General features: G+C 46.8%; 2 protein-coding genes across 2 annotated transcripts in view; one reads left to right on the top strand and one right to left on the bottom strand.

The window, feature by feature from the left end:
- Positions 1-25,086, bottom strand: part of LOC106541018 (GTPase IMAP family member 3-like) — a 209,097-nt gene that overhangs the window by 69,544 nt on the left and 114,467 nt on the right. The gene's annotated exons all lie outside the window — the stretch shown is intronic.
- LOC148045721 (GTPase IMAP family member 2-like) lies at positions 6,114-9,989 on the top strand. Its single transcript, XM_087712250.1, has 3 exons — positions 6,114-6,235; positions 7,436-7,494; positions 9,012-9,989. The coding sequence occupies exons 2-3, from the start codon at positions 7,479-7,481 to the stop codon at positions 9,896-9,898; spliced, it is 903 nt and encodes a 300-aa protein (XP_087568376.1). The 5' UTR covers positions 6,114-6,235; positions 7,436-7,478; the 3' UTR covers positions 9,899-9,989.

Raw genomic sequence — 25,086 nt, 5'->3', positions numbered from 1 at the left:
AGCATAAAACTTCCGAAGCAGCCGGGGGGCACGAACATGGGATTTGTCAACGCATTCTGTATGAGAGGGAGGAAAATGCTTCCAAACCACTAAGTATTGGATGTGATTATGCCGCCTGCGGGAGTCCAGTATTTCACGAACTTCAAAATGCCGTTCACCATCAATCAACAAGGGAGCAGGTGGAGGGTTATCAGGCAGACGTAAAGTAGAAACACGAACAGGTTTAATGAGGTTAACATGGAACACGGGATAAACACGGTTGAGATTTGGAACGATCTCCCCATGGAGATTCGCACCCTCACCACCGTCCAGACCTTCCGCACAGCCCTTAAGAACTGGCTATCCCATCAGGCCTGGGGATAAGATTTTAATCCGCCCCACCCGAATGCTGAATGAAAGTTGTATTTTATTGTTTTATTTTTTTATTTACGCACTGTCTTATGTTTTATCTTGCACCCCCCCCTTCCCATGAACTGTAAGCCGCCCTGAGTCCCCTCAGGGAAAAGGGCGGCCTATAAATAACAAAAAAAAAAAAAAAAGATGCTTAGGCAGCTGCAATCAAACAGAAACAGGATTGATGATTTTGACAATGGGAAATGGACCAACATACTTAGGCCTCAATTTTTTGGACTTCTGTGTGGTTAGAAGGAATTTCGTGGACAAGTAAACCAGGTCACCCTCCTTGTACTGATAAGGTTGCGCACACTTCTTATCAGCCTGTTTTTTATGAGCACGATGTGCAGCATCCAAAGTAGCAAGAGTCAAAGGCCAAACATGGCTCAGACGTTCGCTCCATTCAGCGACGGAAGAAACTTGCGGTTGGTCACGAGGCAACTCAGGAATAGGAACAAAATCTTGACCAAAAACAACACGAAAAGGGGTGAAACCAGTGCTGGTATTATTGTAGGCTACCTCAGCGTATTTGGAGCCCAACCTGAGGGATGGCATTGTCAAAGCTGTCCTGGCGAAGAACAAAAAAGCCCGAAAAATGGCAGAGAAAGAAAAAATTTTAATGGCTGCAATCATCACTACCTGTTTCATAACCATATATATTCTAATCGAATCATCTTAAGTCTTCTTTCCTTCGACATCTTCGGGACAGATCTTCTGATCTGAATGTGGGAAGGGGCCTGGTCTAAGTTCATGTAGATCAGGGGACCCCAACCATTTGGGCCCCGGGGAATGCTACCGTTGAGAGAGGTTTTTCCGCAGACCGAAGAAGCCGTGTTTTCACCTGCCATCTGCATCCTGCGGATGCAGCTTTGCTTCTTTCTGAGAACCGGTTTCTGGCATGCCGCAGACCAGTGCAGCCCCATGGCCCCCGGGACCCCTGATGTAAATGGCCAGATTGAGCCTGAGGAAGAGGTCGAGGCTGTCATGAGTCTTGAGTCCCATCCTGCCGACAAGAGATCTGTCCATCTGATTTTGAATTCTGCTGACTTTTCTCTCCCGCTAATTTAGTGCTGACTGTTAGTTGTCCAGATTCTTGTGTATTCACCCAAATAATAAATCAAACATGCTGTAATTTCCCAGATGGTCTCGATCCTTTGCTCCACGCTGTAACTTAACATATGGTCTCGATCCTCTGCGCCATGCTGTAACTTAAGATATGTAATTTAAGATATAGTCAACATAGTGACTAAATTAGTAGACCAGTGAAATACTGTGGACATAATAGATGTCAGGAAGGCATTTGACAAAGTAGATTACAACCTACTTCTTTGTAAGCTCGAAAAAAGTGGGATAGACATCTTCACCACCAGATGGATTTGCAACTGGCTGACAAACCATACTCATCGAGTAGTCCTTAATGGGTCCAAGTCTACATGGAGAGAGGAGAGTAGTGGGATACTACAAGATTCTATCTTAGGCCTAGTACTCTTCAATATCTTCACTAAGCTGGCAGGAATAGCTAACACCCTAGAAGATAGGCTCAAGATCCAGATGGATCTTGACAGATTTGAACACTGGGCCCTAACTAACAAAATGAAATTCAAGTAGAGAAAAATAAAGTCCTAACTTAGGCAAGAAAAACCAAAAGTACACATATAGACTGGGTGAAACCAGGCTTAATAGCAGTGACTGGGAGAGGGATCTTGGAGTCTTAGTGGACAACCAGCTAAATAGGAGCCAGCAATGATTATCAGCAGCCTAAATTGCATTACCAGGGATACAATGAAGATCAAGTGAGATACTAATATCACTCTATAAAGCCTTAGTAAGGTCACACCTAGAGTACTGCATCCAGTTTTGGACACCACACTATAAAAAAGATGTGGAGACTCTAGAAAGGGTGCAGAGAAGAGCAACCAAGATGGTTAGGGGATTGAAGGCTAAAACACATGATGAACGGTTGCAGGAACTGGGCATGGCTAGTCTAGTGAACAGAAGGACCAGGGGAGAACAGGATAGCAGTGCTCCAATACTTGAGGGGCTGTTACAGAGAGGAAAGAGCCCAGCTGTTTACCAGAGGACCTAAAGGCCAGACAAGGAATAATGGATGGAAACTGATCAAGGAGAGATTCGACCTGGAAATGAGGAGGAATTTTCTGACAGAGAACAAGCAACCCATGGAACAGAAGTTGCTTTTGGACATTGTGGGAGCTCCATCACTTGAGACTTTCAAGAAGAGATTGGAGTGCCATTTGTCAGAAATGATGTAGGGTCTCCTGCTTGACCTAGGTGAGACTAGATGATCTATAGGGTCCCAACTCTGTTAATCTGTTAAATCTGTCTCAATCCTTTGCTCCACACCGTAACTTAACATATATGTCGATCCCGTGACACCCCGTAAATATGGTCTCGATCCTTTGCAACATACCATAACTTCACATATGGTCTTGATCCCTTGCGACACGCCGTAACGTAACAGGCTCTTGATCCACTGTGCCCGAAGTATACGCTCATTCGGAAGATTTTAAAGACTAATCTACAAGCCCAGATGACTTTTCTTCTGGGAGTAAATGGAGAACAAAAACGTAGTGGATTTTGTTTAGGCTGCATTAACCGGGGGGATAGACTCAAACTCACGAGAAGCGTTAGTACTGCTTTTACGCGTGGTAAGACCATTTAAACCAGGGGTGTCAAACTCGATTTCATGGAGGGACGTGTTATGGTTGTGTTTGACTTTGGGGCTGGGGCCAGGATGGGCATGGCCAGCTCAGCGTCATTCATGTTGGGGGTGCTTGTGGTGGCCCAAGCGCTCTGCCAATGAAAACGAACTCCCAATCTCCGTTTTGGCTGTGACAGCCTCCTGCAACCCTCTGCCGTGCGCGGCCCTCCCAAGCTCCATTTGTGCTGGCAGAGGCACCGCAGGCTGGTCCTTCTCTGTTTCCAAGGCAGCCCCGCAGGCCAGATCTAACCACCCCATAGGCCCGGGGCAGTGTTGGGTTTTAATTTATTTTACTACAAGTTTGCTCATGCACTCACGCACTTTCATGACACTGAAAGAGTCTCCCACCACTGCCACTACTAGTTTGCCTGATCCTGGACGAATTGGCAGAAACCCACCTGTGGCTCGGGGGCCTTGAGTTTGACACCCCGGATATTAAGCATGGATCTTATCCAACAAAAATGAAATTTATTGTGGAGATAAAGCAAGGTTTTACACTTGGGCAGGAAAAGCCAAAAGGAACTAGTATAGAGTAGGCAAAAACCTGGATTGAAACAATAACCGGGAGATGGACCTCGGAGTCCTAGAGGATGACCCCATAAACACGAGCCAGCCGGAAAAGTTAACAGGATCCTCGGTTGTATAAACAGAGGCACAGAACCAAAATCACAGGAAAGATTAGTGCCGCTTTGCAAAGCCATAGTAAGGCCCCTCTTGGAATGCTGCATCCCGCTTTGGTCATCGCATCACAAAGAAGTGGTTGAAACTTTGGAAGAAGAGCAGAGAAGAGCAACTAAGGTGATTAAAGGCCTGGAGTAGGGGTGGATTCCAGCAGGCACTACTGCCCATTTGCTCATGTGCGTGCTTTGCTTTGTGCAATTAAAATTGTTCTGTGCATGTGCAGAACTGAAAAACAAGATGGTGCCATTGCTGCCCGGGGAACTGTTTCAGGGACGTGACAGGCCTGGGTCGCTGCCGGCTGCCCACTATCTCTTCTGTCAAACCGATCCGTACTGGTGGTAGGAACCCACCACTGGCCTGGAGACAAAAACATACGAAGGCCATGTCTCTCTCTGTCTCTGTCTCTCTCTGTCTCTCTCTTCAGCTCAGCATTGAACTCAGACAAGCAGCTGAAGCAACTACGGCTATTACCAGCAAGCCAAGAAGCATGTCTCCATGTAATCAAGGCTTACCGAAGTGGCGATTATCAGTAACACACCTGGATACTGAATGCAGTATTCCTAGTGTGGCCTTACCAAGGCTTTGTAAAGTGGTATTAACACTTCACATGATCTTGATTCCATCCCTCTGTTGATGCAGCCTAGAACCGTGTTGGCTTTTTTGGCAGCTGCTGCACACGGCTGGCTCCTATTTAAATGGTTGTCCACTAGGACTCCAAGATCCCCCTCACAGTTACTGCTATTGAGCAAGGTACCACCTATACTGTACCTGTGCATTTCGTTTTTGTTGCCTAAATGTAGAACCTTACTCTTTTCACCATTGAATTTCATTTTATTAGATAGTGCCCAATGTTCAAGTTTGTCAAGATCCTTCTGTATCTTAAGCTTGTCTTCTGGAGTGTTGGCTATTCCTGCCAGCTTGGTGTCATCTGCAAATTTGATGAGTTCCCCATTTATCCCCTCATCCAACTCATTGATGAAGATGTTGAAGAGTACTGGGTCCAAAACAGAGCCTTGGGGTACTCAACTGCATACTTCCCTCCATGTAGATGCAGTTCCATTGAGGACTACACATTGAGTGTGGTTGGTCCTTCCTTCCTTCCTTCCTTCCTTCCTTCCTTCCTTCCTTCCTTCCTTCCTTCCTTTCTTTTCCTTTCTTTCTGCCTGCCTATCTTCCCTCTCTCTTCCTTCCTTCCTTCCTTCCTTCCTTCCTTCTTTCCTTTTCTTCCCCTCCCCTCCCTTCTCCCCTCACTTTCCTCACTTCATCTTTACATGCTTGGGCTATTTGCTGATATTCTGCCTTAGTTATGTCCCCTCCCCTTCCACTATTTATACTTATCTTTTTTTGTCTTTCAATTTGTCAGAGAGTTCTTTATGCAGCCATGCTGGTTTCTTTTGGGAGCTGTTATTTTTCTTCTTCATTGGTATTGTGCTAGACTGGGCTTTTGTAATCTCATTTTTCAAACTTTCCCAAGCTTCTTGAGTTGTTTTCCCCTTGAGGATTCTCATCCATGGAATTTTTCCCAAGCTCTCTCTAAGTTTATTGAAAATAGCTCTCTTAAAATCCAAGACTCTAGTTTGACTTTGTTCTACTACTTGTGTTTGCATAATGTTGAATTCCAACATTGCATGGTCACTTGCCCCCAGGGTTCCTATGGCTTCAACACCTTCTATCATTTCCTCTCTGTTAGTGAGAATTAAGTCCAATATGGGCGATCCCCTTGTTCCCTTCTCTACCTTTTGGAAACAAAGTTGTCTGCTAGGTTTGTTAGGAACCTGTTGGATCTTCCACTTGGTGCAGAGTTTGTTTCCCAGTTGATGTCAGGGTAGTTAAAATCCCCCACTACTATTGTGGTGTGCTTCCTACATACTTTAGTTAGCTGACTAGCAAAAAGTTCATCTACTTCCTCTGCTTGATCGCTGGTGCCCTTTTTCTAGCCCCGAAGACGAGGGGAGGCATGGCCGGCCAGGCACCTACATGAGACCCTCCTCTGAGACGTAGCTGATGGGGGAATTCGTGGCCACCGCTTTCCTGGCTCCACCGAGGGGCTGCAAGTGGCTTCTGCGCCTCATTGAAGGGCCGCGCAAACGTCCTATTTCTCCAGGTGAGGTGGACAGGGCACTCCGGGTGGGCGGAGTCTCTCCCACCCAATTAAAGGCATTCCTCCTCCAGTCTCTCCCACCTGGCCGGGGTTCCTCTTCGGCCCCACCGGCTGCTCTTCACCGAGCCTGGTGTGTGTGTGTGTGTGCGCGCGGGCGCGCCAAACACACACACACACACACACACACACACCGATTCCTGGCAAACCCGTGGAGGGAACCTTCCCCGTCGGGCCGCCCCACCTGATAGTTGGAGGGCGGGGAAAACGGTTGAAGGCTCAAAGTCCGCACACAAATCGGCCCAAGGGACAGAGGTGCCTTCCAAGCCCATCGTCCCGCAGAGGTGAGCAACTCATCTCCCCTACCCCAAAAGGGCGGCCCCCGCGTGACTCTTCCTAGCTTTGCATAGGACGCCCCTCCCTCCCCGGCCCTGCAGCAGGGGGTCCCCAAAGGTTTGGGGCTTGTCGGAAAGGAGAACTCCCTTCCAGGGTGCAAGAAGAGTCCAGGAAAGCCCTCGAAGGCCCAGCATCGTCGCCACTCCCCAGCAGAGGCGACTCGGACCAGGCCTGACCCCCTCCAGCAATTATCCACCCCCCAACGATCTCTGTCGTTGTGAGGGCAGCCTTGCCAAATTTCACACGGCGCCCGGAGGGCCAAGGCATCTCAAAGGAGGGCAAAGGAATCCCGTCTCCTGCCCCAAATGCAGAAGTGGCCAGTGGGGCTTCAGGAAAGGGGTGAGCCTCATTGAGGGTAAGGGGCTTCCTTCGGAGTTGCTCTGTCTCCGAATCCATGAAGGCTCCTGGGCTCTCTGAACAGGAACGGCCGCTCGTCAGCCCGGCGGATCCGCTGGGCGACCCTCGCCCGGGAAAGCGCCGCTCCGAGGGGAGGTAGCGAGCGCCGGATCCCTGGGAAGCTCTCCGTTCTTCATTTCATTCTTTCTCGGGGGCTGTTTTTGAAAACAATGCGGGGGAACCAACTGGACTCCCCCCCCCCGCCAATCCCCACCAGACCCCGTGGCTTCCCGGGCAGCTTGACTCGGGACCATGGGCAAAGCCGGGCGCTGCAGGAGTCGCAGAGCCGGAGGGCGAAGGAAGCGCCACTGCTTTGCCAGAGCGGGAGCTGCACACTCGGAGGGCAGGAAGGTGGCTGGAAGGGTCGATGCTTGCGGAGGTGGGGGGGTTTTTCCTCTCATTAGGCAGGGGGTTCCCTTGGCCCGACGCCGGGCTCCTCCGTGAGCATCCTGGTGCTGCTCTACAAGGCGGGGGGGGGGGGCGGTGCTCCAAATCTGGAGGTCAGGAAATTGGGTCTGGGGTCTCTAAGTGAAAGGGTGCTAGAGGGGAGCCCGGCTGAACGGTTTTGGAGGACACCGAGGGAGGCTGGCTGTGCAGCTCTGTGGTCACTGCTGGAGGCGGGAGTCTGCTTCAGTGAGGGGGTCCTCTGAGCGCAGCCCGTCCTCCTGGGATGGACAGACCCTCCTCTGGAGCCCTTGACTCAAGCAGGAAGAGGGGAAAAAACAGCTTTGGGTTCTGTTTTCTCCCCACAGGAATTTTGAGGAGTGGGAGATCTGAAGTGGCCTTGGAGGAGGGATGGACGCCGACAAAGGTAACAGCCCTGGAGTTCTCCCAGATCTTTTCCGGGAAACCCGGGAGGAGGGGAGAAGGGAGGGGAGGGGAAGAAAAGGAAAGAAGGAAGGAAGGAAGAGAGAGGGAAGATAGGCAGGCAGAAAGAAAGGAAAAGGAAGGAAGGAAGGAAGGAAGGAAGGAAGGAAGGAAGGAAGGAAGGAAGGAAGGAAGGAAGGAACAACCGCACTCAACGTGTAGTCCTCAATGGAACTGCATCTTCATGGAGGGAAGTATGCAGTGGAGTTCCCCAAGGCTTTGTTTTGGGCCCAGTACTCTTCAACATCTCCATCAATGATCTGGATGAGGGAATAAATGGGGAACTCATCAAATTTTCAGATGACACCAAGCTGGCAGGAATAGCCGACACTCCAGAAGACAGGCTTAAGATACAGAAGGATCTTGACAAACTTGAACATTGGGCACTATCTAATAAAATGAAATTCAATGGTGAAAAGAGTCAGGTTCTACAACAAAAACAAAATGCAGTATAGATGGTACCTTGCTCAATAGTAGTAACTGTGAGAGGGATCTTGTAGTCCTAGTGGACAACCAGCCGTGTGCAGCAGCTGCCAAAAAAAGCCAACACAGTTCTAGGCTGCATCAACAGAGGGAGAGAATCAAGATCATGTGAAGTGTTAATACCACTTTATAAGGCCTTGGTAAGGCCACACTTTGAATCCTAAATCCAGTTTTGGTTGCCACGATGTAGAAAAGATGTGGAGAATCTAGAAAGAGTGCAGAGAAGAGCAACAAAGAGGATTAGGGGACTGGAGGATAAAATATATGAAGAACAGTTGCAGGAACTGGGGATGTTTAGTTTGATGAAAAGAAGGACCAGGGGAGACAGTATAGCAGAGTTCCAATATCTCAGGGGCTGCCCCAAAGAAGAGGGAGTCAAGCTATTCTCCAAGGCACCTGAGGGTAGAACAAGAAGCAATGGGTGGAAACTAATCAAGGAGAGAAGCAACTTAGAACTGAGGAGACATTTCCTGACAGTTAGAACAATTAATCAGTGGAACAGAAAATGCCTCCAGAAGTTGTGAATGCCCCAACACTAGAAGTCTTTAAGAAGAATTTGGATAGCCATTTCTCTGAAACGGTATAGGGTTTCCTGCCTAGGCAGGGGGTTGGACTAGAAGACCTCCAAGGTCCCTTCCAACTCTGCTATTGTATTGTATTGTATTGTATTTGTATTGTATTGTATTGTATTGTATTGTATTGTATTGTATTGTATTGTATTGTATTGTATTGTAAGGAAGGGAAGAAGGACAGGAGGGAGGGAGGGAGGAATGAAGGAAAAATGGAGAAGGAAAAAGAAACAGAAGGGAGGGAAGGAAGGAAAAAGAGAGAAAGAGGGAGGGAGGGAGGAAGGGTTCATCAACAGCACTACAAGGTCACAATGGATGTCAGTGTTTCTGTAATGTCTTCAGACTATCTTCCTGGGCAAATAAGAAATGTCTCGATTCCTGTTTATAACTTTGTTTTCCAATCTTGCAGGGGAGGAATTCCGGCTGATCCTGGTCGGAAAGTCGGGTGGTGGGAAGAGTGCCACGGGCAACACCATCCTCGGCCGGAGAGAGTTTGAGTCCATCTTGACAGCAAAGGTCACCACCCTGAGGTGCCAAATGGGACAGGGAATCTGGCAGGGCACAAAAATCTCCGTGGTTGACACGCCAGCCATGTTTGATTCTGACAACTACAATGAGATTGTGCGACGTGAGGTCATGGCTTGCATCAATGTCTCCCGGCCGGGTCCACATGTCCTCATTTTGGTAACCCAGACGGGACGCTTCACCGCGGAAGACGTGACCGCTGCAAAATGTGTCTGGGATATCTTTGGGGCTGAGTCCGCCAGGCACACGATCATCCTCTTCACCTGCGTGGAGGACTTGGGCGGGGACCCCCTGCAGGAGTACGTCCGAAACTCCGACAACAAGAATCTGCAGGACCTGATCCAGCAGTGCGGCAACCGCTTCTGTGGGTTCAACAACAAGGCGGTGGGAGCTGAGCGGGAGAGGCAGGTCTCGGAGCTGATGGAGACGGTGCAGACAACCGTTTTGGCGAATGGGGGGAGATACTATGTCAACCGGCTGTACTCGGAGCTCAACTTACGGGATGAGCACATCCAGATGTTCATCAGGCAGAATCGAAATCCGTACAGATGGATCATTTTCCTTCCATTCTGGTTCTTTCAGGTTTGCAAAACGTTGTGTTCCAACATACTTGACAAGCATATCCAAAGGCCATGCAAGAGCATCATCAACCTGCTCCTCCTTCCATATCGGCTCACTGTCTGGGTTTGGGAACAGGTGTGCTCCATCATAAGAAATACAAAAAAGGTATTTCACGCATCAGTGTATCGTTGGTTCTTCCGTAGGGATTAAATGACAACTTCATGTTGCTTCCAAATCCAGAAACAACCTGATTTTTCATTCCCTTTTCTTTGTCTGAGAAATAAACAATTGCAGAGCTGCAGATCTGGTGTCCTCTTCTCTTTTGCCTTTGACTGCTGAATGTGTGTGGGGGAGGGGTCAGCCTTGCCCTTCCTGGGTGTCAGTGAAGACGTGGCTCCTTATCTTTGAAGATCCTTGTCCACCTTCTGATCTTTTGCTCTATACACTGGCAGTCCCCAATCTTTACAGCTTGGCAGTCCAATGGGGAGGGAGGGAGGGGACATGGCCCGCACCCAGATGCTTTCACCCACCTTTAAAGCCCTACATGGCTTAGGACCCGCGTACCTGCGAGACCGCCTACTACCACATACCTCCCAATGGCTGATAAGATCCCACAGGGTGAGCCTCCTTCAGATGCTGTCAGCCAGTCAGTGCCGGCTGGCGGGCCCCCGGAGAAGAGCCTTCTCTGTGGCTGCTCCGACCCTTTGGAATGAGCTACCCCCAGAGGTCCGGACCTTGTCCACTCTCATGGCCTTCAGGAAGGCTGTTAAAACCTGGCTGTTCTGGCAGGCCTGGGGCTGTTGACCTTATTGAAAGTTCCAGACCCGACTAGAACGAATGTGTGTTGTGAATTTTAAATTATTTTTTATGTTCCTTTTTTTCCTTTTTCTTTTTTTCTTTCGCTTTGTAAGCCGCTCAGAGTCCTGTGGGATTGGGCGCCCTATAAATTTAATTTAATAATAATAATAATAATAATAATAATAATAATAATAATAATAATAATAATAATAATAAAAACTCCGCCGTTGCCGGTCCCAAGCCCGGATGAGAAAGGAGGAAGGTTGGGAACAGGTTGGCATCTGGTCCCGTAAAAAAACCCCCGCCAACCCATACAATATGGTGAAAAAAACGAATAAGAATTCCATACCGCATCGGTCGTCGCGCGGGTTAACAAGGGCCGCGGTGGATGTTGGGGTCCCTGGACATCCGTCGACAAGTGGGCTACAAGTGGACCAGCCAACAAAACGACAAAAATATAGTGCAGATGAAAACCGTGCCATAATGGCCTGTTACTACAACTCAGAGCCAGAAAAAAGAGGATATTTAAAGCGAATGTATGAATTATGGAAACAACAATATCCAGATTCAAATGTTAGTGAACAACGACTAGCAGATCAAAGGCGATTTATTATACGGAATAAAGTGTTTAGTGAAGTTGAACATGAGGAAATTCAGGCAAATTGCAAAACCCAAAAAACAATATCACAAGCGGAAATAACTGATATTCAAGACACAACTAAAGACATTATAGTAGAACTCCCAGAAGAAGCTCTCAGGGAGGAAATAACATCACCACCACTAGAACCAGTTATCACTGAACCAACTGATGAACTAACTCAAAAACAAAAAGAATTGAAGGATAAGATCATGGAGCATTTTCTGCTTAATGAGGAAAGGCAACGTTTACCATCACTAAAAACTGTGCCTAAGAAAATTTTGGCCCCTATCATGAAAATGGTTAATGCAGTGTTTTCAACAATTGAACCAGGATCCATCTTGGAAACAAACCAGTTAATGTACAGCGCAGCTGTAATAGTCACTAATGAACTAGGCATTAAAATTAAAGTACCTAGTCACACAACAGAAAAAGCATCAAAGCCAAAGTGGAAAATCCGTCTAGAACAAAAAATCAAAAAATTAAGGGCAGATGCTAGTAACTTAAAGAACATGCATGAGCAACGGCTTAAAAACAACAAAATCATAGATCGGCTAATCAGAAGATATAGATTGGATACAAGAAACATCAATGAAGCTGTAGAGATTGTAAAACAGCAGATAACAGCAACAGCTAGAAAAATTGAAAGATATGAGGCACGAATCATCCAATATAAACAAAATCAGCAATTTCGATCAGACCAACGGCGTTTTTATCAAAGTCTTAATGTGAATGGTGACACCAAAAGTGAAAAACCAGAAAAGCAGGCCACAGTTGAATTCTGGAAAGAATTGTGGGAAAATGCAAAGGACTACAACAAGGAAGCAAAGTGGATACATGACTTTGAGAAAAGCATTGGCAACAAACAAATGCAAGTATTAGAAATAACAACTGAGATGATCAAAAATCGAGCTAAAAAGGTAAAGAATTGGACATCACCTGGAAAGGACCAATTACATGGTTTCTGGCTCAAATATCTGACCAGTTTACATGCAATATTGGCCAGGCAACTGAATGAAATTTTACAAAAGGGCCAAATTGATGAATGGTTGACAACTGGAAAAACATACTTGATTCAGAAAGATCCAACTAAAGGAACAACACCTGAAAACTATAGACCAATAACATGCTTGCCAACAACCTTCAAATTACTCACAGGCATTATTGCAGATAACATGATGGATTATTTGGAAACAAACAACATCTTGCCAGTAGAGCAAAAAGGCAACAAAAGAAGGAGCAGGGGCACAAAAGATCAGCTTCTAATTGATAAAATGATATTAGAAAATTGTAAGAACAGAAAAACGAACTTGAATATGGTCTGGATTGATTACAAAAAGGCATTTGACTCACTGCCACATAGTTGGATCATAAAATGCTTAGAAACAACTGGCATTAGCAAAAATATTACATCCTTTACTGAAAAGGCAATGAAACAATGGAGAACTGAGTTGGCAGTAGGGAATGAGAGCTACGGAATGGTTAATATCAAGCGAGGAATTTTCCAGGGTGATTCACTTTCACCTCTTCTCTTCATCATCGCAATGATCCCACTATCAGTAATCTTAAAAAAAATGAAATTAGGCTACCAAACAGCCAAAAAAGCTGAAAAAATTTCGCATTTACTATATATGGATGATTTGAAACTCTATGGAAAGTCAGAAATAGAAATCCAATCATTGACAAATACAGTCCGAGTATTCAGCACCGATATTTCAATGCAGTTTGGCATGGGAAAATGCGCCACTGTATCCATAAAAAGGGGCAAAATCACTGCATCTGAGGGAGTTGAAATGCCCAATGGCCAACTAATTAAATGCAAAGAAAATGAAGCCTACAAATACTTAGGCATTCTGCAGTTGGATAACATCAAGCATGGAGAAGTAAAAACTATTGTCAGACGAGAGTACACCAACAGAGTTAGGAAAATTTTGAAATCTAAATTGAATGGTGGAAATACAATCAAAGCCATAAATACCTGGGCAATACCAGTTATAAGATACACAGCTGGCATAGTTAACTGGACACAAGCTGATTTGGACCTTTTGGACCGAAAAACCAGGAAACTAATGACAATGCACTACAGTTTACATCCACGTGGTGATACTGATAGACTATATCTGCCCCGAAAATCAGGTGGCAGAGGATTATTACAAGTGAAGCAAACAGTTGAAGAAGAAAAACATGCACTGGCTGATTATTTAAAAGAAAGTCAAGAACATCTATTAATCGAAGTAAAGAACAAAAATCTACTGAAGGCCCAACAGACAAAACAAGAATACAGAAAAGATGTGATAAAATCAAGAATGGAGAGTTGGCAGAACAAAGCACTGCATGGTCAATTTCTGGAAAAAATAAAAGATAAAGTGGACAGTGAACAAACTTGGTTATGGTTAAAAACAGGTACATTAAAGAAAGAAACAGAGTCACTAATCCTGGCTGCGCAAGAACAAGCTATCCGCACAAATGCCATTAAGGCCAAAATCGAAAAATCCTCTGATGATGCCAAATGCAGACTTTGCAAAGAAGCTGACGAAACTGTTGATCACATACTCAGCTGCTGTAAAAAAATCGCGCAGACTGATTATAAATTGCGGCACAATTCAGTAGCACAAATGATCCATTGGAATTTGTGCAAAAATTATAATATTAAAACAGCAACAAACTGGTGGGAACATCAGCCTGAAAAAGTCACAGAAAATCAGATGGTCAAGATCTTGTGGGATTTCCGTATACAAACCGACAAAATACTGGCGCATAATACACCAGACATCACACTGGTTGAGAAAAATAAGGTCACAATCATAGACATTGCAATACCAGGTGATAGCAGGGTCGCCGAGAAGCAACATGAAAAAATCGCAAGATACCAGGACTTAAAAATCGAAATTCAACGACTATGGCACAAACCAGCAGTGGTAATTCCAGTGGTAATCGGCACACTGGGTGCTATTCCAAAAGCACTGGAATTATATTTAAAACAGTTAAAAATTGACAAAATCACCATCAGTCAAATGCAAAAAGCCGCACTGCTTGGATCTGCACGCATATTACTAAAATACGTTACGACGTCCTAGGCCCCTGGGTGGGGCCCGACTAGTAACCAATGCCAAATCCGGCGAAACAACTGGCCGCTGTGATACAATTGTACAACAACAACAACAACAATAATAATAATAATAATAATAATATGATGTGGGGACATTTGGGGGAGGGGGTAAGGGGGTTCATGTTATACTGCAAGTTCCACAAGCGGCAGTGGTTTTTGCTTTGCTTCCAGTTCCAATTGAAGTTGTGGGTTATCAGCTATAAAACCTTTTGCGGCTAGAACTCACAGTATGTGCTGCAACTTCTGCATTGGTGACAGGAAGGGCATCTGGCCAGTAAATGCTCAGCTCCATTCAGTTGCCCCGACTGCACCCCCACAAGGGATTACGGGGTCATTAAAGACTTGTGCCAGGCGAAGAGGCATGCTGCAGACCCCGCCAGTCAAGGATTTTCAGCTGGCGGGGTCCACGAGGAGACTCTTTTCTGCCCTATGGAACAACCTGCCCCAAGGTGGGATCCGCACCCTCCCTTCTGGCCGTCCAAAATAACTTGAAGACCTGGCTCTATCAACTGGCCTGGCTGCTCAGTTGGGGAGTAGGCGTCTAAGAGGTGGTGGATGGATTCGGCGCACCCCCTCCTCCCCAATTGCACCAGTATTGAAGGGGTCTTTCCCCCTTAAGCCGATAGCATCTGGGGTGCTTCCAGAGGGGAGGCAGCCAACCCTTGTGGGTGGCCCCTTCCCATTGAGGGTCATCAAACGTTATTTCAGTTTCAAACGCAGGGTTCTTACTGATAGCCTTCATGTTGCAAATGTGTTAGAAGGTATTTTCATGGTTTGACTGCAAGGCGGCTCCGTGAGATGGGCGGCATAGAAGTCTGACACAATCAGAACCTTGGGTTATAATCAATCTGGTCCTAGTGGTGGAAACTCATTTAGACAGGATAGGCTGTTTTGATCTCACTTTTCATTCTGTCATTTCCCAAGCTGAATAACAAAATAACAGTTGGAGACCTTGGAAGTCTTCTAATCCAACCCTATTCAAGAGGGAGACCCTTACAGAATCACGGAATAACAGAGTTGGAAATGACCTTGGAGGTCATCTAGTTCAACCCCCTGCTCAAGCAAAAGACATTTAGGGAATCATAGAATGACACCCCCCACCCAAGCAGGAGACCCCGCACCATTTCTTATTTTTTTTAATAAAAGTTTTTTTTTATTTTTAAACAAACAAAGACAAACATGAAACCCTCGTCAAATACATATAGCATATTGTTTGGTTACAAGCATTTGTGCATCACCACTTTTGATTGTGTATAAGCTCACAGATTATCCATCAAGCATACATTATTATCATTGTACATCATATTGTTCAATTATAATTGATATTCTTTCATTTTAAACAAATATTCTAGAAACTAAATTCACATATCTACCAATATTCCATTGCATCCTTATTTATCTATTCAATAATAATATGTCTTTATAGAATCACCTATCTCATTCTATTATTTTTGCAATATGAAAGAATTCTCCAACATTTTATATTTATGCATCACTACTTTCAGTTGTATATAGAATCACAGATTATCCATCGAGTATACATTGGTACATTATTATCATTGTACATCATATGTTCAACTATAATAGTTATTCCTTCCTTTTAAACAAAATGTTCTAGATACTACAACTACAATCTCCTTGCCTTTGTACTCCAATTTTCTATCTCTTGCTTTTTGAAGTACTGTATTTTTTGGAGTATAAGACGCACCTTTTTCCCTCAAAAAAGAGGCTGAAAAGCTGAGTGCGTCTTATACACTGAATACAGTATTTTTCCCTCCTGAAGCCCCACCCCCTTCACCAAAATGGCCGTGGAGAGCCTGTAGAAGGCTTTCAGCGGGCTCCTGGAGGCTGGGGAGGGCAGAAATGAGTGAGAAATAGGTCATCTTTTTGCCCACGGGAATACTCTATAAGCTTCCTAAAGGCTATGTATGCAATTCATTTGACAAAAAATGGACGTTTTTGCTCATTTGGGGGGGGCACCCTCCAGGAGCACTCTGCAAGCTCCCTAAAGACTATTCACGCCTTATTTTAGGGAAAAGGATGAGCCCTTTTTCACGGAAAATGGGCCAGTTTTGGGAGGTTTGCAGAGTGCAAAAAACTTATTTTTTTAATTTGCCTCTTCAAAACCTTGGTGCGTCTTATACCCTGGTATGTCTTATACTCTGAAAAATACGGTATTTACAACCTGATTGCTTTCTTGGTAAATCTTACATGAACTTCCCTTGGCAATTCGTTTCTCGTTGCATATCTTATATAAACTCGAAGTTCTTCATCTATGGCATCCACCATCTTCTCTTCAGTTAGCTCGAGGACATTTATCAGAATTTCTATCATTATTTGTGACAAGTTTTCACCTTTTTCTTCTATGTTTTGAAATCTTAAGAAAAATTCTGACCTTTCAATCTCATAACACAGTATTCCAGTATTATTTTTTTCCACCACACTCAGTCTATTATCAATCTCCCCAATTTTCTTCTCTCTTTGATCACCACTTTCTTCAATTTTTTGTAGTCTATCTTCATATTTTATCATCATTTGTTGAAAACTATCATTTTTTTCATCAATTTTAGTTGCTTTTTGTCCCATATTTTTGGTTTGTTGTTCTATATTTTCAATTCTTTTTTCCATATTTTCCATTCTCTTTTCTATGATGTCTGTTTTTGCAAATTCTGAATTCCTTGCATGATCATCTCTAATGTAACTGCCTTATCTCCCTTTTCTTTTTCCTGTTGCAACATTGTCTGTATTGATCTTTGTCCTCCTGCTGGTGAGGAGGAGGGTGTTGTTGTTGCAGATCCAATGGTTATTATTCTTTTACTCATCTCCAACTTCTTCTGTGTTGTAATTCACTAGGTATAAAAATCAATTGTAATCCAGAGTGACCAAAAGTAAAAAAGGTACAAAAGATTAAAAAAAAGAAAGAAAACCTTTGATATGTACATATTCCTGCCTTTCTGGCTCAGATCTTGCTTTCCCTTTTGCTGCTTTCATTTCATATCTAGTAAATCTCTATCTCTTTATCTCTATTCCAATGGAGTTGAGGTTTTTCTTTCTTGGATACTGAAGAAGGCATGCCTGACGCTAAGCAAGATCTGACCTCGCTCCCATCCCAGAGTTAAAAGCTTCCATGGGGGAGCACCCAAATATCTAACCCCTGCAGCAAGCAGGAACTTTGGAAGTGGACAATATGGAAAGGTGGGAATTTGAATAACTATGTGAAATTATAAAAATATGCATAAATTATTAAAACCAAGTCTAAATAGAATTCTAAACTCAGAGAAGCAGGAACTGAAGGAAGAAGTGAAGGAAGAAGTGGGGAGGGATAATAAAGGGGTAGAAATGGTAGGAAATAAAAAGCAGACAAAAAACGATATTGGGTTCGACAGTGGTATATGGAAAATTGAAAAGGGGGGAATATGTCCCTACAAAGAGCAGGGTGCAAGTGGCTTGCTTTGCTGAACACGGGGCGACTGATGCTAGTCTGAGTGGCTGCAGCCAGCGCAAACTACTGTCAGTCGCTCCGTGCACATCAAAACAAATCTGGGGAGGTCCTTTGCGGGCGGCCAGTTCTAGCCACCTGCAAAGGACTTCCCCGTGTTTGCTTTGCTGAACACGGGGTGACTGACGGTAATGAGTGGCGCAGCCGATGCCCAGGAGGTCCTAGGAAACCAGCTGTGCCGCATAAGCTCCTGCTGCCATCCCCGTGCAGGTGCTAACCCTAGATTTTCTGAGGCCCCTGCACACCTTAGAGGGAACAGTGGTGCATAGCAAGACTTGAAGATGTAGCCCCCGTTCACTTCTTGGCCATTGGGAGCATTGCAAGACTTGAAGATGTAGCCAGAGTTCACTTGTTGGTCACTAGGGTGCATTGCAAGACTTGAAGATGTAGGCGCAGCGTACTTGTTGGCCACTAGGGTGCGTTACAAGACTTGGAAATGTAGCCGCAGTTCACTTGTCGGCCACTAGGGTGTGTTCCTTAATTTGGTGATGTAGGCACAGTACACTTGTTGGCCACTACTGTAAGTTGCAAGAGTTGAAGATGTAGCCGCAATTCACCTCTCAGCCACTAGGGTGCGTTGCAAGACTTTAAAGATGTAGGTGCAGTTCACTTGTTGGCCATTAGGGTGCGACGCTTAACTTGGTGATGTAGATGCAGTACACTTGTTGGCCACTAGTCTGCGTTGCAAGACTTTGAAGAGATAGGTGCAGTTCACTTGTCAGCCCCTAGGGTGCGTTGCAAGACTTGAAGATGCAGGTGCAGCGTACTTGTTGGCCACTAGGGTGCGTAGCAAGACTTTGAAGATGTATGTGCAGTTCACTTGTCGGCCACTAGAGTGCATTGCAAGACTTGAAGATCTGGCCGCAGTTCACTTGTTGGCCACTAGGGTGCGTTGCTTAACTTGGTGATGTAGACGCAGTACACTTGTTGGCCACTAGGGTGCGTTGCAAGACTTTGAAGAGATAGGTGCAGTTCACTTGTTGGCCACTAGGATGCGTTGCTTAACTTGGTGATGTAGATGCAGTACACTTGTCGGCCACTAGGGTATGTTGCAAGATTTGAAGATGTAGCCGCAATTCACTTCTCGGCCACTAGGGTGCGTTGCAAGACTATGAAGATGTAGGTGCAGTTCACTTGTTGGCCACTAGGATGCGTTGCTTAATTTGGCAATGTAGGCGCAGTACATTTGTTGGCCACTAGGATGCATTGCAAGACTTGAAGATGCTGGCGCAGTGCACTTGTTGACCACTATTGTGCATAGCAAGACTTGAAGATGTAGCCGCCATTCACTTGTTGGCCACTAGGGTGCGTTGCAAGACTTGAAGATGTAGCCGCAGTTCACTTGTCAGCCACTAGGGTGCTTTGCAAGACTTGGAGATGTAGGTGCAGTTCACTTGTCGACCACTAGGGTGCATTGCAAGACTTGAAGATGCAGGCACAGCGTTCTTTTTGGCCACTAGGGTGTGTAGCAAGACTTTGGAGATGTAGCCGCAAGGAGGGCATAAAACCAGGGACTCTCAGAAGGAGAGAAGGAAGGACATCTCAGTCCTTCCTTCTCTTCTTCTCCACCAACATTGAAGCATCTGATCACCTTTTCTGTTCAGGGCTCAAGCCATGTGGTCCTGTCCACCAATAAACCATCTTTCCAAGCAGCCTCCATGTCTCCAGTGTCTTTTTCCCCACTTGGAGCCAAACCCAGAAGGACATGTCTTTCATTAGAAGGAAAGAAGGAGAAAGGGAAAAAGGAATAGGAGGAAGGGAGAAATGAAGAAAAGAGAAATAAAGAGGGGGGTAGGAGGGAAGGAAGGAAAGAGAGACGGAGGGTGGGAGGGTGGGGGTGAGAAAGGAAAGGGAGGGAAGAAAGAAGGAAGGAAGAGGAGGGAAAAACGGAAGGAAGGAAAAGGGGGACGGCGGGAGGCTTGTAGACCGGGTCGCATCATGCCGGCCCAGTACTGCCTTCAAGCTGGTAGACCGGGGTCTGTCTTTACAAGTGGTAGACCGGGCCTCACTATGCCAGGCACTTATGTAACTGGTGGACCTGGAGCCGTCTGCGCCATTGGTAGACCGGGTGCTGTCCACACGAGTGGTAGATCGGGTCCCTTCTTTGCAATTGGTAGACCGGGTCGTGTCTCCGCAAGTGGTAGACCGGTTCTCGCCATATTAAGTATTATCGTAAGTGGTAGACCGGGAGCTGTCTGTATCATTGGTAGACCGGATCCCTTCTTTGCAATTGGTAGACCGGGTCCTGTCTGCGTAATTGGTAGACCGGGTCGTGTCTCCACAACTGGAAGGCTACTTTGCTTCAAATTGGTCTACTTTTACAGGTGCCCTTCATACCCCAAGAGGATGGATAGAGAGGCAAAGAGAGATCGGATGGATGAATGGATGGACACCAAGCTTACCCCCAACATTGCTTTTTTCCTGAGAGTAAGTCTTCTGTATACCAACGGATGTTGAAATTGCTCCAAGCGTTCCTCATTTACTCTCTCCCCCACTCTCTCTTTCTCTGAGGGGTGTTGGGTGCCCCCCACCCCCAGTATTTTCTTCCAGAGAATAAGTCATCTGTGTACAAGGTTTGGTTGAAATTACTCAAGGCATTCCAGAATTATGTGGGGATACACACATACACACACACAAACACACACCAAGAAGTGTTAGGAGTGTCTTATGCCATGGTCTTTATTTCCAGAAAGTAAGTAATATGTGTCCCAGTGTAGGAAGTTATCACCCATCCCTCTCCCAGAAAAATGAAATATCCTAGAAAATATTGAAAAGGCAGAATATTTCTCTGGATGTGAAAAGGGAGAAACATTTTATAAAGAGAGAATAGCTCCCTGCAGCTTCCTGCCCCCATCCACTTTGTCAATGGGCCATTAAGAAGGCCAAGCCAGTCCCTTTACATAATAAAGAGTTCTCCCCTTCAGCTCCAGGGTAATGGGATTAAGGCATGGTAATATTGGCCCTTTACCCAACTTACCACATGGCATCTGAGACCTCAACCAAACCTGGATTCAAAACGCAGCCTAGAGAGTTGCCCCTGCATGGCCCCTTGGGAGTCTGACAACCAATCAGAATACAAGCTCAAGATCAAAGGCCAGAGAGGGCATAAAACCAGGGACTCAGCATCTCAGTCCTTCCTTCTCTTCTTCTCCACCAACATTGAAGCATCTGATCCCCTTTTCTGTTCAGGACTCAAGCCATGTGGTCCTGTCCACCAATAAACCATCTTTCCAAGCAGCCTCCATGTCTCCAGTATCTTTTTCCCCACTTGGAGCCAAACCCAGAAGGACGTTTCTTTCATTAGAAGGAAAGAAGGAGAAAGGGAAAAAGGAATAGGAGGAAGGGAGGAATGAAGAAAAGAGAAATAAAGAGGGAGGTAGGAGGGAGGAAAGAGAGACGGAGAGAGGGAGGGAGGGTGGGAGGGAGAAAGGAAAGGGATGGAAGAAAGGAAGGTAGAAAGAGGAGGGAAAGGAAAAGGGGGACGTCGGGAACTTGTAGACCGGGTCGCATCATGCCTGCCCGGTACTGCCTCCAAGCTGGTAGACCGGGGTCTGTCTTCACAAGTGGTAGACCGGGTCTCGCTATGTCGAGCATTTTCGTAAGTGGTAGACCGGGAGCTGTCTGTTGCATTGGTAGACCGGGTGCTGTTCGCATGAGTGATAGACCGGATCCCTTCTTTGCAATTGGTAGACCGGGTCCTGTCTGTGTAATTGGTAGACCGGGCTGTGTTTCCACAACGAAGACCACTTGGCTTCAAATTGGTCTACTTTCACAGGTGTCCTTTGTACCCCGGGCAAACCCGTCACACATTGGCTCCTTACATTTTTCACGACTGCCCTGTGGCCTTTCTCTTTTACATCCGTGCATTACACCACTTTTGACACATGACAGTCCTGGCTCTCCTTCCAGGGATCAACTTCCCACAACTTCCAAGGAAACTTCTCTCCGTCAATTCTTCTCACTCTCCCAAAAAGAGGCTCCCTGCTAAGGTCAATAGGCTGGGGAGCTTCCAAAACTATAATATAGGGGGACACCCATTATGACAAAAGCGGTCAAACAGGGGGGCCATCAGACATGGCGTCAAGACCAGTTCACCCAAGGCCAGACATCGTGCCAGCAGCGTGGTTTCGCCGGCTCTACCCAATGCAAGGAGAAAACATGGCAGCAGTTGGGGAAGTGGTGTTAAGCTGGCCATGTCCACCCAGTTGGCCACACCCATCCAGTCAGTCACAGCCGGTGAGTGGCCCCAAGCTGGCCATGCCCACTCAATTGACCCCCTCACCCCTCACCCCACCCCCCACCCCCAAGATCAACCAAAGGCAAGAGGAGATGGGCCTGGTCTACACAATGTGTAGAAGAAACACCAGGCCAGCATGCGGTAGAGATCGGATTAAGATGTTGGAAGAAATGGGAGAGAAGAGAAGGGAGGCCTGAGATGCTGAGTCCCTGGTTTTATGCCCTCCCTGCGGCTACATCTTCAAGTCTTGCAACGCGCCCTAGTGGCCAATAGGTGAACTGCAGCTACATCTCCAACTCTTGCAACCCATCCTAGTAGGCGACAAGTGTACTGTGTCTACAGCACCAAGTTAAGCAATGCCCCCTAGTGGCCAACAAGTGAATTACGGCTACATCTCCAAGTCTTGCAATGCACCCTAGTGGCTGACAAGTGAACTACGGCTACATCTCCAAGTCTTGCAATGCACCCTAGTGGCTGACAAGTGAACTACGACTACATCTCCAAGTCTTGCAATGCACCCTAGTGGCTGACAAGTGAACTACGGCTACATCTCCAAGTCTTGCAATGCATCCTAGTGGCCAACAAGTGTACTGCAACTACATCGCCAAGTTAAGCAACACACCCTAGTGGCCGACATGTGTACTGCTTCTACATCACCATGTTAAGCAATGCATCCTAGTTGCCAACAAGTGAACTGCACCTATCTCTTCAAAGTCTTGCAACGCACCCTAGTGGCCAACAAGTGTACTGCGTCTACATCACCAAGTTAAGCAATACACCCTAGTGGCCAACAAGTGAACTGCGGCTACATCTTCAAGGCTTGCAATGCACTCTAATGGCCGCCATTGAACTACACCTACATCTTCAAAGTCTTGCTACGCACCCTAGTGGCCAACAAGTACGCTGCGCCTGCATCTTCAAGTCTTGCAACGCACCCTAGTGGCCGACAAGTGAACTGCACCTATCTCTTCAAAGTCTTGCAACGCACACTAGTGGCCAACAAGTGTACTGCATCTACATCGCCAAGTTAAGGAACGCACCCTAGTGCCTAACAAGTGAAGTGCGGCTACATCTAAAAGTCTTGCAACGCACCCTAGTGGCCCACAAGTGAACTGCGACTACATCTTCAAGTCTTGCAATGCATCCTAGTGGCCAACAAGTGTACTGCACCTACATCGCCAAGTTAAACAACGCACCCTAGTGGCCGACATGTGTACTTCATCTACATCACCATGCTAAGCAACACATCCTAGTGGCCAACAAGTGAACTGCACCTATCTCTTCAAAGTCTTGCAACACACCCTATTGGCCAACAAGTGTACTGCGTCTACATCATCAAGTTAAGCAATGCACCCTAGTGGCCAACAAGTACGCTGCGCCTACATCTTCAAGTCTTGCAATGCACCCTAGTGGCCGACAGGTGAACTGCGCCTGCATCTCCAAGTCTTGCAATGCACCCTAGTGACCGACAAGTGAACTGCACCTATCTCTTCAAAGTCTTGCAATGCACCCTAATGGCCAACAAGTGAACTGCGGCTACATTTTCAAGTCTTGAAATGCACTCTAGTGGCCGACAAGTGAACTGCACCTACATCTTCAAAGTCTTGCTATGCATCCTAGGGCCAACAAGTACGCTGCGTCTGCATCTTCAAGTCTTGCCACGCACCTTAGTGGCCGACAAGTGAACTGCACCTATCACTTCAAAGTCTTGCAACGCATACTAGTGGCCAACAAGTGTACTGCATCTACATCGCCAAGTTAAGCAACGCACCCTAATGGCCAATAAGTGAACTGCACCTACATCTTAAAAGTCTTGCAATGCACCCTAGTGGCCGAGAAGTGAATTGCGCTACATCTTCAAGTCTTGCAACGTACCCTAGTGGCCAACAAGTGTCCTGTGCCTACATCGCCAAATTAAGCACCGCACCCTAGTGGCCGACAAGTGAACTGCGACTACATTTCCAAGTCTTGCAACGCAACCTAGTGGCCAACAAGTATGCTGTGCCTGCATCTTCAAGTCTTGCTATGCACCCTAGTGGCCAACAAGTACGCTGCGCCTACATCTTCAAGTCTTGCAATGCACCCTAGTGGACGACAGGTGAACTGCGCCTGCATCTCCAAGTCTTGCAATGCACCCTAGTGACCGACAAGTGAACTATGGCTACATCTTCAAGTCTTCAAATGCTTCCAATGGCCAACAAGTGAACGGGGGCTACATGTTCAAGTTTTGCTATGCACCACACTTCCCTCTAAGGTGCACGGTTGTGCGGCCGGGCACATGGCAAGAAAACCCCGCGCAGCAGTTTCTAACTGCCGCACAGGGGCCTCAGAAAATCTAGGGTTAGCACGGGTGCGGGGATGGCAGCAGGAGCTTATGCAGCACAGCTGGTCTCCTAGGACCTCCTGGGCATCGGCTGCACCACTCATTACTGTCAGTAGCCCCGTGTTCAGCAAAGCAAACACGGGGAAGTCCTTTGCAGGCGGCTAGAACTGGCCGCCTGCAAAGGACCTCCCCAGATTTGTTTTGAACTGCACCTATCTCTTGGTGCACGGAGCAACCGACGGTAGTTTGCGCTGGCTGCAGCTGCTCAGACTAGCGTCAGTCGCCCCGTGTTCAGCAAAGCAAGCCACTTGCACCCTGCTCTGCGGCTGAAGTGAACCCCCAAAGCCCCCGCCACCACCAGAATATCTGTTGCCGCCTCCTCCTCCTCCAACAGCACTGCCGGATTTGCCACCCGATTTTGCGGCTGAGGTGAAGCCGCCAAAACTCCCGTTAGCACCCCCGCCCGTGGCAGTGATGCCTCTCCCTCCACGCAGAACACCTGAGCTGGCCCCCGCATTATCCCTCCCCCTTCCTCTTCTGCCATGCTTTTGAGGAGCCAGGAGGCCGCGGGAGCTAATAGGAAGGTGGCGGAGGTGGAGGTGGCGGCAGGGGTAACCCGGAGCCCAGCTGAGATGCTCTGAGCGGAGGGGAGACAGCGCCACTTCTGCCATGGGCGGGGGCGCCAGCGGGAGCTTTGGCGGCTTCTCCTCAGCTGCAGCACTGGGCAGCAAATGTGGTGGTGCTGTTGGCGGAGGAGGAGGAGGCAGCAGCAGTTATTCTAGTGGCGGCGGGGGC

This window comes from Thamnophis sirtalis, unplaced genomic scaffold (genome assembly GCF_051295495.1).
Source record: "Thamnophis sirtalis isolate CommonGarterSnake01/CBP01778 unplaced genomic scaffold, rThaSir2_p1.2 scaffold_4, whole genome shotgun sequence".
Lineage (NCBI taxonomy): Eukaryota > Metazoa > Chordata > Lepidosauria > Squamata > Natricidae > Thamnophis > Thamnophis sirtalis.
Note: the sequence above shows the minus strand (reverse complement) of the source record. Positions and strands in the feature narration are given on the sequence as shown.